The sequence below is a fragment of the Lampris incognitus genome, chromosome 4 (genome assembly GCF_029633865.1).
Source record: "Lampris incognitus isolate fLamInc1 chromosome 4, fLamInc1.hap2, whole genome shotgun sequence".
NCBI lineage: Eukaryota > Metazoa > Chordata > Actinopteri > Lampriformes > Lampridae > Lampris > Lampris incognitus.
The window spans coordinates 30,743,025-30,759,441 of NC_079214.1; the positions used below are offsets into that span (position 1 = coordinate 30,743,025).

The 16,417-nt window shown below is 47.9% G+C and overlaps 1 protein-coding gene across 1 annotated transcript in view; it reads right to left on the bottom strand.

Annotated features, from left to right (window-relative positions):
* Positions 1 to 16,417, bottom strand: part of ush2a (Usher syndrome 2A (autosomal recessive, mild)) — a 577,949-nt gene that overhangs the window by 426,855 nt on the left and 134,677 nt on the right. Inside the window, 1 exon segment of the mRNA XM_056279331.1 lies at positions 15,785 to 15,878. Coding sequence (XP_056135306.1) covers positions 15,785 to 15,878 — 94 coding nt within the window.

Genomic DNA, 16,417 nt, shown 5'->3' on the forward strand with positions numbered 1-16,417 from the left:
ACACACACACACACACGGGCAAATGAATGCACAAGGACAAACACAAGTATCAATAAAAATGACAACAAGCATCAGCCCCTTATGGCACTTTTAATAGTATGGTTATTTTGCCATTTAAGGCAGTTCTAATAGAAACACCGTCATTAAAAATTCTAGTTTTATTTTTGCTTTTAATTGCCTGCAACAGTAATGGCAGTTTTCTTGCTATGGAGGTTGTGTGCAACTGAATACTGAGAAAACAGGATGGATTGCTACTCGTCTGAAAGAAGAATTAACTGATTTCAAACAGACATGTATGTTTGAGTGTGTGGAGAGACTGTGGTGTTCTTCCCCGTTGGGTGATTATTAACAGGATCTTAGGAGGTAGCAGGACATTCTCTGTAGGCAACAAACACGCATGGACATACCAAAAACAAAGCATGTACGAACTCAAAAGCAGGCACAAACCTGTGCAAAAGCAATCTAGTACACACACACACACACACACACACATATATTCATACACACACATATACACACACAAAGAAAGAGGAGAGCGCCTTGGGAGATTTAATTCCACAGGAGGAACGCTAGACTGTTAAGAGCATCATTTGCATGCTCCGTGTTGTGTATAACTGCTCATCTGTCCGAGTGTCTGTTAGTGTACTGGCCTACCTCTATATTTTTCATCCTACCTATCTATCTGTCTGCCTGCAAGAGTGTCTGTCTACGCAGCCTCTCCTCTGGCTTTTTCTCTACATAGTATCTGTCTGTCTGCCTGCTTGTCTGTCACACTCGGCTCTAAAACAGTTCACATATCAAAGGTGCTTTTCCTTGCACACTTCCCAGAGAAATTCCTCAATACCTATTTTCCCTCCCTCCTTCGCTCCTCTCCCTCACTCCGTTCCCCTCTTCTCCCTCTACCCCATCCCTCCATTTCATCCCTCCCCCATTCCCTCTTTCCGTCCATATTTCAACTTTATCTCTCCATGCATCCTTCCATCTTTCTCTATGCACCCCTCCTCTTCTGTCTCCGTTTCTCAAAAAGAGCTTGTTACGTACACCCCCCCCCACTCCTCCCACCGTCTCCAATCTCCTTGTTCTCATATCCATGGTGAATATGTGACGGGGAAATATTACCATAGCAAATGAAAAAGAGCATCTTTTTTTCTTTCCTCTGTTCTCTTCTTTCTTTTCTTTCAGCATTGCGTTACCTTCTCTCTCTCCCCGCCTGTTAATTAGGCCTGGGACTGGTGCATGGGAGTTAAGAGCAGAGTACACACGCTTCCCTTCAGACAAAAGATTTTCATGGAGCTGCATCTGCTGCACACAGACCCGGTAGAAATTAAAGGAAAGCGTGCACTCAATTCTGAATAAATTCACAGGTTTTTGATTCAAAATGGTTTTTAAATGACTGAATGTGTCCAACTAACCTTAAAGATTCAATACTGTATAAACTATCGCAATGCCCATACAGATTTTTTTTCTTTTAGTCTACTGCTGTTCCCTGCAAAAATATTAGCTTGAAAAGTCACTTTTAAGATACTAAGATTAATTTACTTTTTCCACTGACTGCAATATCAATACAACATACGTATATGGTTCTATTATCGCTACTCTGTAGTGCTATATTTACATATTGCCCTCTGACCTCGCCTCTGGCGACGCTAGGCTCTGAAATTCACCGCTCATGCGACAGCATCCCCTAAGCCCCGCCCACAACTGCACTTGACATGCGTCACCACATCACTCGTCAGTTCGACTAGAGCCTCCTTCGACGTGTCGCGCTGAGCTCTGTTGCGGGTTTTTTCTTCATTGCTAGCTAGCTTAGCTATTTTCTCTATTTTGACAATAGTGCGGTTTTCTCCGTCACTACGGCTGGTGTTAACGTCGATGTCGATGTTCTTTTCGCCGAGTTTTATAGTTGTTGCCACAGGAAGAAGGACGCTGACGATTTCCATCCTTTTTGCAGTGACCATCCTAGCATGGCTCATGTTCGGGAGACTGCAGCTAGCCTAGAGGCGCCACCATGCATGGTGTGCGCTTCATGGCTGCTCAGTCGACGGACGAGCTGGGTTTCACACGCCTTTTCCACTCAGGTTGGTGCCGGTGTGATTGAGATCCCTCCCCGGCCGGGCTCGTTGGTTTCTGCTGTGCTTCCTGGGAGCCAGGACCACATGTGCCCACCGGCGATATTATGAACCCTACATAGGCCTCGCCAAAATCCCGTTTCTGGCTTTGTCACGTGTGCGCCACCGTAGCAACGCGAAAATATGTTGTTATGGGGTTAGCGCTCATCAAGGAAACGCTGTACACCCACAATTTAACCTGTCTAAGTTATCCACAATCAACATTAACGTTTTTAACTCAATCTTTGCTTGCTCCACGTTTGAGCATAGGATACTTCACCCCTTACCTCCGTTCTGTTGTTGACAGCCAGCAGTCCAAAATTACAAAAGCAGCCAGCTGTCCAAAATTGCGAAAAATACAAAATTACAAAATTGAAGGTAGCTAACGTTAGCTTTGCTTCGCACCGAGTTGATAGTTGATTGTTTCCTTAGCAACGCAGCGGAAATCCGGCGTCCGTTCGCGAGATTTGGGACAGGGTACGGGATTTTGGCGAGGGCTATGTAGGGTTCATAATATCGCTGCCCACCGGCGGTTCCGCAAAGATGGCGGATCTTGCTCCTACCAAGTCCCTGAGGAAGGGTCCAAGGAGGAGGCAAAGTTCGACGACTTTTTCCCTTTTTTCCTCGAGAGGGCCTTGGCTTCGACGGGGACCACAAGGGTTGCCCCAGTCCATGCCTCGGTGACGCCCGGAATGGATCAGGCGTTCTCTGCCTCGGTGGAGGTGCGCAAGACCATAAGCACATTCCGCCCTTCCCCCCCATCACGGAGTCCATCAAAGCCACATGGCCGGAACCAGAGAAGGTGCGCTCCACTGTTAAAGTGAACACCAAGAGCCACCTGACGGTTACCGGCTGGTCTCCTGCTTCTATGCCGCCCCCCACTGTGGAGAAATTTCTTTTTCCCCGGCTCTACCCTGGTAAGCTACGCGAACCGGAGAGCAAGGAGGCGGCGATGAAGAGCAAACATCCCTCGCCAGACATAGCGTCCATGGATGACCACGCGCGCCAAATCTGGTTTAGTGTTCTCTGCTCCGCAGCGGCCATCTCCACAGCTGGTCTGGCAGCTGGTCATCTGGCACGGTCGGTAGACAGTGAGAGCCAGGGGGATGACGACACCGATGCCTCACGCCTGGACAAGGCTTGGAGGGCTTCTCAGATCATCGGCACGTTCCTCCGTGATGCCGTAGTGAACCTGGGTGCAGCTCTGTCCTCCTCAGTCCTGCTGAGGCGCGAGTTCTGGACGAAGGACTGTCGCTTGGATGACGGGGTCGTTAAGATGATCCGCAAGCTCCCCATCAACACGGACGGCCTTTTCGGTGTGGATGAGCCAGCACTGGAAAAGATCCGTCACGACCTGGCCAACGCAGAGCTGCTGGCTAAGACCTTCAAAGAGAAGGGTCCCGCGCAGCCTCCGGCACGCACTCAAGGCTCTCCGAAGCCCCCAGCCACAGGGGGGGCGAGGTCGAGCCTCGAAGCGCCGCAAGAAATACGACAAGAGCCAGTCGGCTGGCCCCGCGCCAGCCCCTGGGGCTCAAAGTCAGTCCCACCACGCTGGCGGAGGCGGCGCGGGTGGTCCTCAGCCTGACGTGAAGCGGAAGTATGAGCACCAGACCAGGGGTGCCAGCTCGGGAGATCCGCGCCGCCGCTGACGGTGCGCGACAGACCCCCACACCCCCTGTTCGAACATTGCAGGTATTGATGTTATGGCCACTGGTGGCAAGGTTTTACCATGCAATGAGGGGAACATGTTGATGAATAAAGATTTCAGTTCTGCATTTTATCCTTCGTGTTCCTCGTCTGTAGATTATTCTACGGTGGGTGGTCTGTCATATAATGTTGGTGATGTCGATGCTACTTTTATTCCACACGCACATGGTGTAGTGAGTAATGTTGTGTCACATGCCACCGGACTCTGCAAGCAAGTCAGAAGAAACGAAGATGTTCCAGATATGGCAACGGGTTCACTAGCTTCACAGGGTGTAGGCTATGTGAATTATACCGCTGAGATCAGTTCTGTTTCAAACCGTACACAAGGTTATGGGTTGTTGAACTCTATATCTATGCCTGTCTCGGATAATCATGAGCTGTCAGATGGGAATGAAATTAGTTTATCCCATCAGACAGGCGTCCAGAGTTATGCGCTGGGTTTTTCCGTGCGTAAAGCAGGGTTACCGGAGCGCATGACTCGCTGTCTGTGGCCAGTCGGAGAGGGTGCTGGGCGCGCCCATGCTGATGCTGATTTTTCCGCGCTCCCACCTTCGGTTGGGCAAAATCCTGCACATATTCGCTCCCCATATGGGACGCGGTCCGCCTTGGGAGCCTCTCAACACTTCCGTGGAGAGCTCGGAGGTTGGACCGGAATGGCAGCGATACAGCCTATTTCTCGACAGCCAGACACAACGCATCACGCGCCCTCTGTCTCCCCATTACGCACGCTGGCAGGCGCTGCCAGGTGTCCCAGAGTGGACCCTCTGGACGGTCAGGCATGGGCACGAGATTCGGTTCGAGCAGAGTCCTCCCCCTTACACGGGCATACGTCAGACGCTGATCTATTCACCTGCCAAAGCAGAGGTGTTGCGGCAGGAAATATTGGAGATGCTGTCCAAAGACGTGATACAGGTGGTGGAGAGAGGCACAGAGGAAATAGGGGTTTATTCGAGGTATTTCCTCGTGCCCAAGAAATCGGGGGGCATGCGGCCGATTCTAGATCTGAAATGGTTCAATACTTGGGTGCCCAAAGAATCATTCCACATGCTGACGGTCCCCCAGCTCCTAGCCACGATATCGAGCTGAGCCTGGTTCACATCTGTGGACCTCAAGGACGCATATTTCCATGTCCCGATAGTGGGTCACCACTGGAAATATCTCAGGTTCGCGTTTCAGGGAACTTGTTACAAGTACAAAGTCCTCCCGTTCGGCTACAGTTTGGCCCCACGGGTCTTTTCGATGTGGGTCAAGGCGGCTCTCACTCCGCTATTCGCCCAGGGTTACGTTATAGCCTACTACTTGGACGATCTGCTTCTGATAGCCCCAGATCCCCGGCTGGCTATGGAATGCACGAGTCGCCTGGTCTCGCACTTGTCAGACCTGGGTCTCACGGTAAACTGGAAGAAGAGCGCTCCCTGGCCGTCATGCGAAACCACCTATCTGGGATTAGCGTTGGACTCAGGGAGGATGCTGGCTTCCGTCTCGGAGGAGCGGTGGCAGGGGTTAGAGGACCTTCTTGCCAGTTTTGCCCCGGGCCTGTCGGTGACAGTAGGTCAACTGCGTCGGCTCCTGGAAATCATGTCCTCTGCTCACCAGGTGGTGCCTCTGGGTCTGCTTTTTATGAGGAGACTCCAGTGTTGGCTTATTCGAGGGGGCCGATTCCGCCGGCTGTGCCAACGGCACAGGTTAGTGGTCCCGGAGGGGGTGAGCTTGGACCTGGATCACTGGGCAGAGGCCTGCGGATCCAGGGTTGGGGTTCCCCTCGGACCCAGATCGGAGGAGGTGATTCTATTCACGGACGCATCCCTGGGAGGTTGGGGTGCGATCTGTGGCCACGGCACAATCAGAGGAGTATGGCCCATGAGTCACAATGTGCACATCAACGCGCTGGAGCTGGAGGCAGTGCTGTTGGCGGTGCGTCATTTTGCTCCTCTCCTACGACATCGACACATTCTGGTCAGGTCGGACAGTACCACTACGGTGGCGTATATCAACAGGCAGGGCGGGACGCGGTCGGCTGCGTGCCGTGCGTTAGCCTACGACCTGTGGAGTTGGGTGCATCAGAACACGCAGTCCATTCGGGCAGTTCATGTGCCTGGCAGCCAGAACGAGGCAGCGGACATCATGTCGCGCGGCGGGCCCAGCTGGGACAACTGGTCCCTCAATCCTCTTACCGTGGAGATGATCTGGGCGAGGTTCGGAGTGGCGCAGGTGGACTTGTTTGTGTCCAAGAGGAACGCCAAATGTGCACGATGGTATTCGCTCTGCCCGAACGACAACCCGCCTATGGGGGTGAATGTGCAGGGCATCGAGCCGTGGCCACGTGAGCTGCTCTATGCTTTTCCCCCTCTGGGTCTGATACCGGCGGTGGTGGAACGGATCAGATGCACGGGCGCGTCGGTGATCCTGGTGGCTCTCAACAACCCAGGCGCGCCGTGGTTTCCGAACATGGTTTCCATGGTGCACACGCCACAGTTCCTCCTCCCGATGTGGCTGGACGCTCTGACGCAGGCAGACGGGATTATCCAACAGGAGCCTCTTCTAGCGGGGTTCCAACTGGCGGCCTGGCTTCTGAGAGGGCCAGGCTGAGAGAGGAGGGCTTTGATGAGGCCTCGGTGGCCACTATACAAGCCACGCACGCTCCGAGCACATCGGCGCAATACGACTCCAAGTGGAGAGTTTTTGCTAGGTGGTGCATGGGAGAAGGTGTGGAACCTCTGTCTGCATCCTTGGCCCACGTTGCGGGGTTCTTGGAATACAAGAGATCGACTGACAATTTAGCCTACAAAACGATGAAGGGGTACTTGGCAGCGATCTCAGCCTTTATGCCTAGGCTGGGTGGCGACACTGTCTTCTCTCACCCCCGTATGGTGGCGTTCCTCAAGGGGGTGAGGAACAGGCAGGGTGTTCGGAACGACCGTATGGCCACTTGGGATTTATCCCTGGTTCTGTCGGCGTTGTGTTCTGCGCCATTCGAGCCTTTGGAATCGGCTGACGTTAAGTGGCTGTCAGCCAAGGTGGTGCTCCTGCTGGCCCTGGTGTCTTTGGTTAGGGTCAGCGAACTGTGCACGCTCTCCACGGAGGGCATCGAATTTGCTGCGGACAGTCCAAAGGTGATAGTCTACCCGAATCCGTCGTTTCGTCCGAAACATGTCACCGCGCGTTACCAGCGGTTGCCATTGGTGTTGTCGGCCTTTTATCCCTCTCCCTCTTCAGAGGAGGAGAGGAGGCTCCATCTCCTCTGCCCGGTTCGTGCGCTACGGGTTTACCTGGAGCGCACTGGTCCTTTCAGAAAGACTAAACAGGTCCTTGTCTACTACGGGGCGACGGGCAGGAAAGGAGAGGCGCTGTCTAGCCAGAGGCTTTCTCATCGGATTTGCTCCGGGATCTCCCAAGCCTATATGGGGGCTGGTAGAGGAGTACCCAGGTTTAAAGCGCACTCCACGAGGGGCACAGCCGCTTCGGTGGCTCTCTATGCTGGTGTGGCGATGGAGTCTATTATGTCAACGGCAATGTGGTCTTCGCTACATTCGTTCATTAATCATTACTTAACTGACCAGTCTGCTATGACAGTGACCGGTGCTGTGCTTGGCACAGCGAGGCGCACTGATGCGTAATGCGCTCCGGCCATACGCAAGTGTCTCCCGTCGGGAGCGCGGACGTTTGTACATAGTTCATTTAAAATAAAATGAAAAAAAAAAAAGAATATTATATATAGGCTATAGCCTATGTGTATATGTATATGGAAAGTTGGAACGGTTACGTTCCCTTTTCTCTTTTTTCCCGCCCCCTTATGCGAGCCTCCCCTCTACGATATACTAGCCGGCCAAAGGGGGGATTTGAGTACTGGGTGTGAGGTGTTGTTCCCCTTATTGTCCTCAGTGCGGGTGGCAGGCGACGGGCATTAGTCCGCCGCTACTCCGTAGTTGGGGCAATATGTAAATATAGCACTACGGAGTAGCGATAATAGAACTCCTGGTTCTGTAGAGAACCTAGGTTCTATGAGCTACGGAGTAGTGCTATATTTTCCTGCTCGCCTGCTGAGGTCCCTTGAAGGAGCTTTGGTGGATCGAACTGACGAGTGATGTGGTGACGCATGTCAAGTGCAGTTGTGGGTGGGGCTTAGGGGATGCTGTCGCATGAGCGGTGAATTTCAGAGCCTAGCGTCGCCAGAGGCGAGGTCAGAGGGCAATATGTAAATATAGCACTACTCCGTAGCTCATAGAACCTAGGTTCTCTACAGAACCAGGAGTTTTATCAGTTGCTAAATTGCCTTGTGACATTTGGGGGAAAAAAACACTTTTTTTTTCTTTGTCACATGCCACACACTGAATTTAACACCACAGTTGCTACACATCTATGTTCATAATAATATGACATTAAATTCTAAATTGGATGTGAAGGTTCTGTTTGATACTCAGTATGATGTATGCTGATACTGACAGGGCAGCGTGACCGTGAACAATGTCATATTACCATAAAGCTGAAGAATACCACTCCGAACAACAAATATCAAAGTATCAAGTGGCAGTGGGACGCTACATAAAATGTATATTGCGTGGAAATGAATAAAAGTATTAATTGTGTCCATGGGTTTCCAGATATTTGCAATTCAAAATTTGTTCAAAACCTGAATATTGATTTATTCATGTTAACATACAACAAAAATTACACATCTTGGATAATAACTTTATGTATTTGTGTAAAAGTGATACTGAAGCAAATGCTTGTGATTTTCCAGCTAGTTGGGGGTTTGCAAGAGAAAAACATCTTCAGTCTGAGTGTTCAGACAAAACCTGCTGAGCACAGAGACTACACTAATGGATATGTTGATATTCATTCAATCTTTGTGTGTGTGTGTGTTGGGGGGGGCATGTAGTTGAAGTTCAGCGGCAGCTCAGCCGATCCTTTATGTCATGACCAATTTCACGCTTTCACTGGAAAGGTTGTGGCACTGGTGTTTGTATGCTTGTATGTCATGGCACAAGTGTTTGCATGCTTGCATATGACCATGTATGGGTGTGTGTGTGTGTGTGCGTTTCCTGAGCAAACACAGTTAGCTCTTGCCTAGGTGAAAATCTGCTGCTGCATCAGGTTTGAACTACCAGGATAATGGATCCCTTTTTAACATCACTAGCCATCTCTCTCTCTCTCTCTCTCTCTCTCTCTCTCTCTCTCTCTCTCTCTCTCTCTCTCTCTCTCTCTCTCTCTCTCTCTCTCTCTCTCTCACACACACACACACACACACATTATATACTTAAGTATGTCTAATTCTACACCCACACACACACATACAACTCTTGGCCCAAGGAACACGATCCTGACTGGAGCTGCGCCTGAAGAGGAAACACCGAGGGCGGTTTGACAGGACACAGAAGCGGGGCAGGCTAAGCTAACTGCTAGACCGTGCAGACCAGCAGTTCTGACAGTCATTCTGGCTGGTGTTTGTGCTCCTGGACAGTGATTTTATTTTATTTTTAATTTTTTTAGATATATGTGTTAGTTTGGATACATGTGTTCTTGTAGTTTTTTTTAAATGTGTTTTTGTCTTTGTGTTGCACTGCTGTGGGCTGGGGGAAATGATGTTTCATTTCATTTCATGTGTGCAAGTGCATGAAATGAAATGACAAATAAAGTGTTTCTGATTCTGATGTTACAATTTCATTTAGCAGACACTTTTATCCAAAGCGACGTACAAATGAGAGTTAATACAACACAAGCAAGGATCTAATCAGGAGGTGACAATGCAAGTGCCAAAAAACTAGGTTCAAGTCCAACAGGACATGGGTGTCAAAATGCAGTGCACAAAGGCAATGCATTGGGTGCAGAGAAGCAAAATAAAAATTTTTTTTTATATTAATACAATCAGGTGTGGAGGTGTTCGAGAAAGAGCTAAGTCTTTAGCTTCTCCTTGAAGATGGAGAGGGATTCAGCGGATCGAATGGAGTTTAGTAACTTGTTCCACCACTAGGGAACTACAGAAGAGAAGAGTCTGGCTAGTGACTTAGGGCAATGTTGTGGCGGAAGTGCCAGTTGCCTTTCATTGTAGTGAGCAGGGCTGAGTGTAGACCTGAATGAGGGAGTTGAGGTAGGCAGGAGCCGTTTTAGTTGCTGTTTTGTAAGCAAGCATCAAGGTTTTGAATTTGATGCGGGCAGCTGCTGGGAGCCAGTGGAGGAATATGAACAGTGGAGTGAAATGTGCTGTTTTGGGTTGGTTGAAGACCAGATGTGCTGCCACATTCTGGATCATTTGTAGAGGTTTCAAAGTGCATGCAGGAAGACCTGCCAGTAAGGAGTTGCAGTAGTCAATACATGATATTACAAGAGCCTGTACCAGGAGTTGTGCTGAATGCTCAGACAGGTAGAGTCTACTTTTCCTGATGTTGTACAGAACAAATCGGCATGACCGAGCAATCAAGGCCATGTGAACCTTAAAGGTTAGTTGGTCATTGATCATGACACCCAGGTTTCGGGCAGACTTTGTGGGCATGAGTTGGGTTGATCCAAGCTTGATATTGATCTGTTGTTGTAAGGATGGACTAGCTGGAATGACAAGGAGCTCAGTCTTAGATAGGTCAAGCTGAAGATGGCATTCTGTCATCCATGCAGATCTATCAGTAAGACATGATGATATCCATGCCGAAACTGTGAGGTCATCTGGCGAGAATGATAGGAAGAGCTGGGTAAGAGCTGGGCATAGCAATGGTATGGGAAACCATGGGAGTGCACGATTGTACCAAGTGAGGTGATGTATATTGAGAAGAGGAGGGGACCAAGCACTAACCCTTGAGGCACCCCTGTTGATAAGATTTGGACACTTATCCCCTCCAAGTTACTCTAAAAGATCTCCCTGAGAGGAAGGACATGAACCAGCAGAGGGCAGATCCTGAGATATCAAGCTCAGTAAGTGTGGAAAGGATGGTTTGGTGGTTAACTGTGTCAAGGCCCGCTGACAGATCTAGCAGCAATAAAGCTGAGGACTGACCAGCAGCCAAACACATTTATTCCATTACTGACAGGAGTGCAGTCTCGGTAGAGTGACCCTGCTTAAAGCCAGACTGATTCAGATCGCACAGATTATTATCACAAAGAAATTCAGAGACTTGGTTAAAGACCGTGCGCTCAAGTATTTTTGATAGAAAAGGTGGGATTGAAACCAGTCTGTAGTTTTCAACCTGGGCTGGGTTGAATGTAGGTTCTTTTGAGCAATGGGTTGACCCGAGCTTGCTTAAATGCAGTGAGGAACACACCTATTGTAAGCAAGGAGTTGATAATATGTGTGACTGCGGGGTTAAGTGCAGGGGAAATGGTCTGTAGGAGGTTGGGTGGTATCGGTCTAGCAGACAGGCAGTGGGATGAGAGTCCAGCAAAAGCTTGGAGACTTCCTCCTCGGTCAAGGGGGAGAATGAGGTGCTCAATCCACTCACAAATGTCAAGTCTACTGTGCCTCTTTGACTTCACAAATACAAAACTCATGGCGAATATCTAAAAGTCAACCTCCAACTAAACAACCCGGTTTAACTATCTCTTTGCCCAAGAGTGAGTTCTGTGATAGTGCACTGACTGAAAGAATAGGGTGCAGTGATGATATCATGGATAATAACAATGACATATATTTGGTTTACTTTGCTTCTGTAACCCTGGTACAGGAAACCATTAAGAGTCCAAGGAAACATGTGCTATTTGCACTGAGAAAGAATTGATCAGTCATTTGAAAAAAACGTAGGGGGTAGAGGAAAAACCGGACTCTGCATGGATGAAAGAAAAAAGACAATACCAATGCATGACTTGATATGCACAATACAATATATGAAACATTGTTAAAATATGACTGAGTCAATCAATTGTTGAGAGAGAGATCGAGAGATAGATTGACAGAATGATAGATCAAAATTGACACAGAGTGCAAATTAAAAAGAATTAAAAGAGTTTCGGTGTGTGTGTGTGTGTGAGTTTGCAGAAACCACCAACCTTGTGGGGACATTTTATAGGTCCCCATGAGGAAAAGGGTCTATATTAGGGTACGAACGTGGGTTTATGGTTAAGGTTAGAATTATGATTACATTAAAATTAGGGTAAGGCTTAAGGTTAGGCATATAGCTATACTGGTTAAGGTTAGGGTTAAGGGCTGGGGAACTCGATGTATTCAATGAGGGGTCCCCACAAGTAAAGAGAAACAAACCGTGTGTGTGTGTGTGTGTGCGTGCGAGTTTAAATGTGTGTTTAAGTGTGTGTCTTCCAAGGCCCCCGTTGATCATCCTGACACATGTCTGAGCATTTCTGTCACTTTAATGTCACTGTGGAAATTCTGCAGATTAGTATAACATCCGTCACGGCGCTAGGCCTATCCAAGTCAACAGAACACATGCAATATTAATCGCTAATATTCCCCACAGCCCTTTATGCTCCAATATTACACAGACAGAAGAAAGGCCCTGAATATTCACTCAGAGAAGTCACGGACAGGTTTGAGGGGAAAGTGGGGAGGAGTGTGTCTATGTACATTCACACAAAGAGAAACACACATGGGTGTGCATGCACACACTGGTAGACATCCACAGAGATACACTTGCACACAGACACACGTGGATTGAGAGGTACCACAAGGGCCAGTGTGTGTGCGCGCGCACACATACACGCACACACTTGTACACAGTTAACATACCAATGTCTTTCATTAGAGTGTGGTTCTCTTCAAAGAGGAATTAGTGTTGTTTTTAAAAGAATCTCCATGGCACAAATGCATGCGCACACGCACGCATGCATGCGCGCGCGCGCACACACACACATGAAAAGACAAACACATACCCACACAAATACGCAGAGCACACAGACCCTTGCAGTTCATGTTGTTGTGTATACATTGCTTGTTCCCACCACAATCTGTTAGCATACACTAATTTACAAGCCTAAATAGTGTGTGAGAGAAAGACATTCAAAGAGCAAGAAAAAAACGAGAGCGAGAGATGTGGGATGAAATTACCGAGAAAGAAAGAGAAAATAAGAGCAGATAAAGGGGTGAGGGAGAGCTGAGACATGGGCTGTGTGAAATGAACAGAAAGACAAACAGAGGAATAGACCTGATTAGTGATGCATGCTGAGGGAATGTCATTGTTCTAGTCGATTTGAGACATTATTTAAACAGAAACCCATGAGAAAAGGATGGAAAAGGGAGAGAGAAAACTGGATAAAGCGATATGAGACGGAAGGAGATGTAGTGTAATAAAAGGACAGATATTGGGTGTATGTAAGAAAGAGACAAAGTGGAAGAAAAGCAGGAATAGAATGGAAAAAGAGACTGTGTGCACACGTGTGTGTGTGTGTGTGGGTATGCACGTTTGCACATTTGTCATACAAAAAAGGTAAAGCTAGTGATGAGCAATAGCAGGTGGCTTCTGCTTTGCTCCAGTGGTGGCTTCTGTTTTAAGACACACACACACACACACACACACACACACACACACACACACACACACACGATGAGGCGGGTACATAAATGATACATAAGTAAGCAGTGAATAATGCAGGTTGTCCCTTCGTGGAACTCGGTAGGACAGTCATACAGTCAGACGTATTGAACTTCTTGCTACTGACTGACTTGAGGCATTGCTAATGTGATTCCCATTGCTCCAGGACACTAGCCAGTAAGCATGTTATCTTGCTATTTTGTAAGAGAAAACACAACTCGAGTATGGCACATTTAATTCGAATTAAATTCAATTTTAAGTAAACTTTAAGTGCCATTTGCATATGTTGTGCAATGCAGTGGTACCAATGTTTGTTTGCATGCCATTAGCACTCTGGAAAACAATTAAAAGCTGAAAAAGTGTCCGTCAATAACGTCATTGTCGATTTTTACAAAAACCGAGTGTGCATGGAGGGATGATATTACAAAAAATGTATGATTCTGTTTAAGGGTGAATCTTTCGTTTCATTTTTATGTTGTCTCATTGGTGTCCCACCTTGCTTCTGGTCTTAAGTTCTACATTAAAATGAATAAGAAAGATGGGCTACCTTTTTAAGTAATTTCTGCTCAAAGTACAACAATGTCAGAAAAAGGATGGTGCTTAATTAGTGCTGTGATATTTAATATAGTCATGTTTAAATACTTGCCTTCGCAACCAAAAAAAAAATCAAGTCAGTTGAGGTCATTGCGACTGCTTGTTGGCAGACTCCCTTAAATACAGTAAAAGACACTTTCCAGTACTCAAGAAAATGCAAGGAAATGTAAAATATCATGTGCTGATGCCTATGTCACACATTTCCTTTCTATGGGAAACCTTGACAGGTGTCAGTTACGGATAAAAAAAAGCAAACATTTATCATTTATTTAGGATACCAACAATCATCATCATCATTGGCAGTCACTCGGGATTGAGTATGACTGTCCTCCTTTTGGGTCCTTCTGGGTCTTCAGGTTGGCGTAGAGGCTGATCCTGGAGCCGCATAATGGGAGGATGCCCGTGCATGACAGCCCCCTCCCCCTTTTCACCCCAATTTTATCTGGCCAATTACCCACCCTTCCAAGCCGTCCCGGTCGCTGCTCCACCACCTCTGCTGATCCGAGGAGGGCTGCAGACTACCACATGCCTCCTCCAATATATGTGGAGTCGCCAGTCGCTTATTTTCACCTGACAGTGAGGAGTTTCACCAGGGAGACGTAGCAAGTGGGAGGATCACACGGTTCCCCCCAGGCCCCCCCCCCCAAACAGGTGCCCTAACCAACCAACCAGAGGAGGCGCTAGTGCAGCAACCAGGACCCATACCCACATCCGGCTTCCCACCTGCAAACACGGCCAATTGTGTCTGTAGGGACGCCCGACCAAGCTGGAGGTAAAACAGGGATTCGATCCAGTGATCCCTGTGTTGGTAGGCAATAGAATAGACCGCTACGCTACCCGAACTCCCCGTTACAGCTTTTTACGTGCAGTGGCTGATACACCTGAAGCCACCACACGGTCCTTGGCAGGAGGTAGCCAAAGTCCAACAGCATGGAAAGCCAAGACGATTGGGGACCACCCTGTATTCCAGCCCTTCATCTGCCTTCACTGCCATTGTGACCTGGATACATCTTCAGCCAGTTTCGCCGTTGAGGGCTTTGCGGATCGCGCTTTGTCTGGACCCTCCCCCTTGACCCATCCACTTAGAGTGACCCTACCAGGAGCGAAGCTTCGGGTAGTATAGCTCTTGGGATCATTGGTACATGCAAGCTTCTTACCACATCAAGATGGCGATCCAGGAGAAGATATCAACAATATCCACTGTTGTCTAAAATGAGATTTCGGCCTTATTTACAGCAAAGCTTTCTCTGAACTGCAAGGTTGAGAGTTGTAATACCCTGTGAAGGAGGACAGTTAGCTCTACAGAGACGCTCTACAGGGAAGCTCCTCAGTACTGCAGGTATATGTACCCTAAGAGCAGGGCACGTAACACCAATTAATTTCTGGACCACAGTAGAATAAAGCAACATTAGATGAGACAAAACGATGAGAAAAACATCCAACTGCTGAGAGGGAAAGATAGTAGGATTTTCATTAGTTGTCTGTGTGTCTGTGTGTGTGTGTGTGTGTGTGTGTGCGCGCACGTGCGTGGTTCATCACATCACATCAGTCCTTTCCATGTTGTTAAGGAAAAAACTGCTTAATTAAGACCATGAGGAAGCTCTAGCCAAAGGGGGTTCCTCCATGTTCTATGAATGAATGATTGTGTGTGTGTTTGTGTGTGTTTGTGTGTGTATGCGCACACACCCATCTGAATGTGTGGTCGTCTGATACAGGACATCTGGATCCATTGTTGATATTGATAATTGGGAATAAAAAAACCCTGACAAATATGTAAGAAGTAACAAATATTGTGATGTCTCTGTCTCCACTCACTCCCTCTGGTGAAATGAATAGAATTTTGTCTAAGAGCACTTGGAAACAATATAAGAAAAAAAATAGTTTGTCTCCCAGACATTTCTTACTCACATTGTGTCCCTCTGTGTGGCTTTCAGGAAGACACAGACAGCGGTAGGGAGTCACATTTGTGTCACAGTGTTCTGCATGACCATGGCACTCACATCTAAACAGATAGAAACAGAGACAAAGAGAAGTGATATAGAGAATGGAAGAATGTAGTCATCATTATTCCATATTCAGCTCAATAGAACTATATATCCCGTACACGGTAGATTTGTGATAGGAAAGGAAGGTGGGAAGGTTTGAATATCTGGATTTCAATTACAAATCAGAGAGGGGTAAATTAATGAGAAATACTTTTCCCCACACTGGAAAGCAACTACTGAGGTGGCAGCCATACCAACATGTACCCTGGCTCTGTCGAACGATGGATGGCTTGGCTAGTACTTGGATGGGAAATTCCTGGGAAAACTAAGATGCTGCTGGAAGTGATGTTGGTGGGCCAGTAACAGGCAGTCTTCCTACTGGTCCTAATAAAAATCTCAATGCTCCAGTGGAGTGATGGGGACACTGTGCTGTAGGAGATGCTGTCCTTCAGAAGAGATGTTAAACCTAGGTCCTGACTCACTGTGGTCAGTAAAGATCCCTTGGCAATTATCACAAAGAGTAGGGGCTACCCTGGTGTCCTGGGAAAAATCCCAA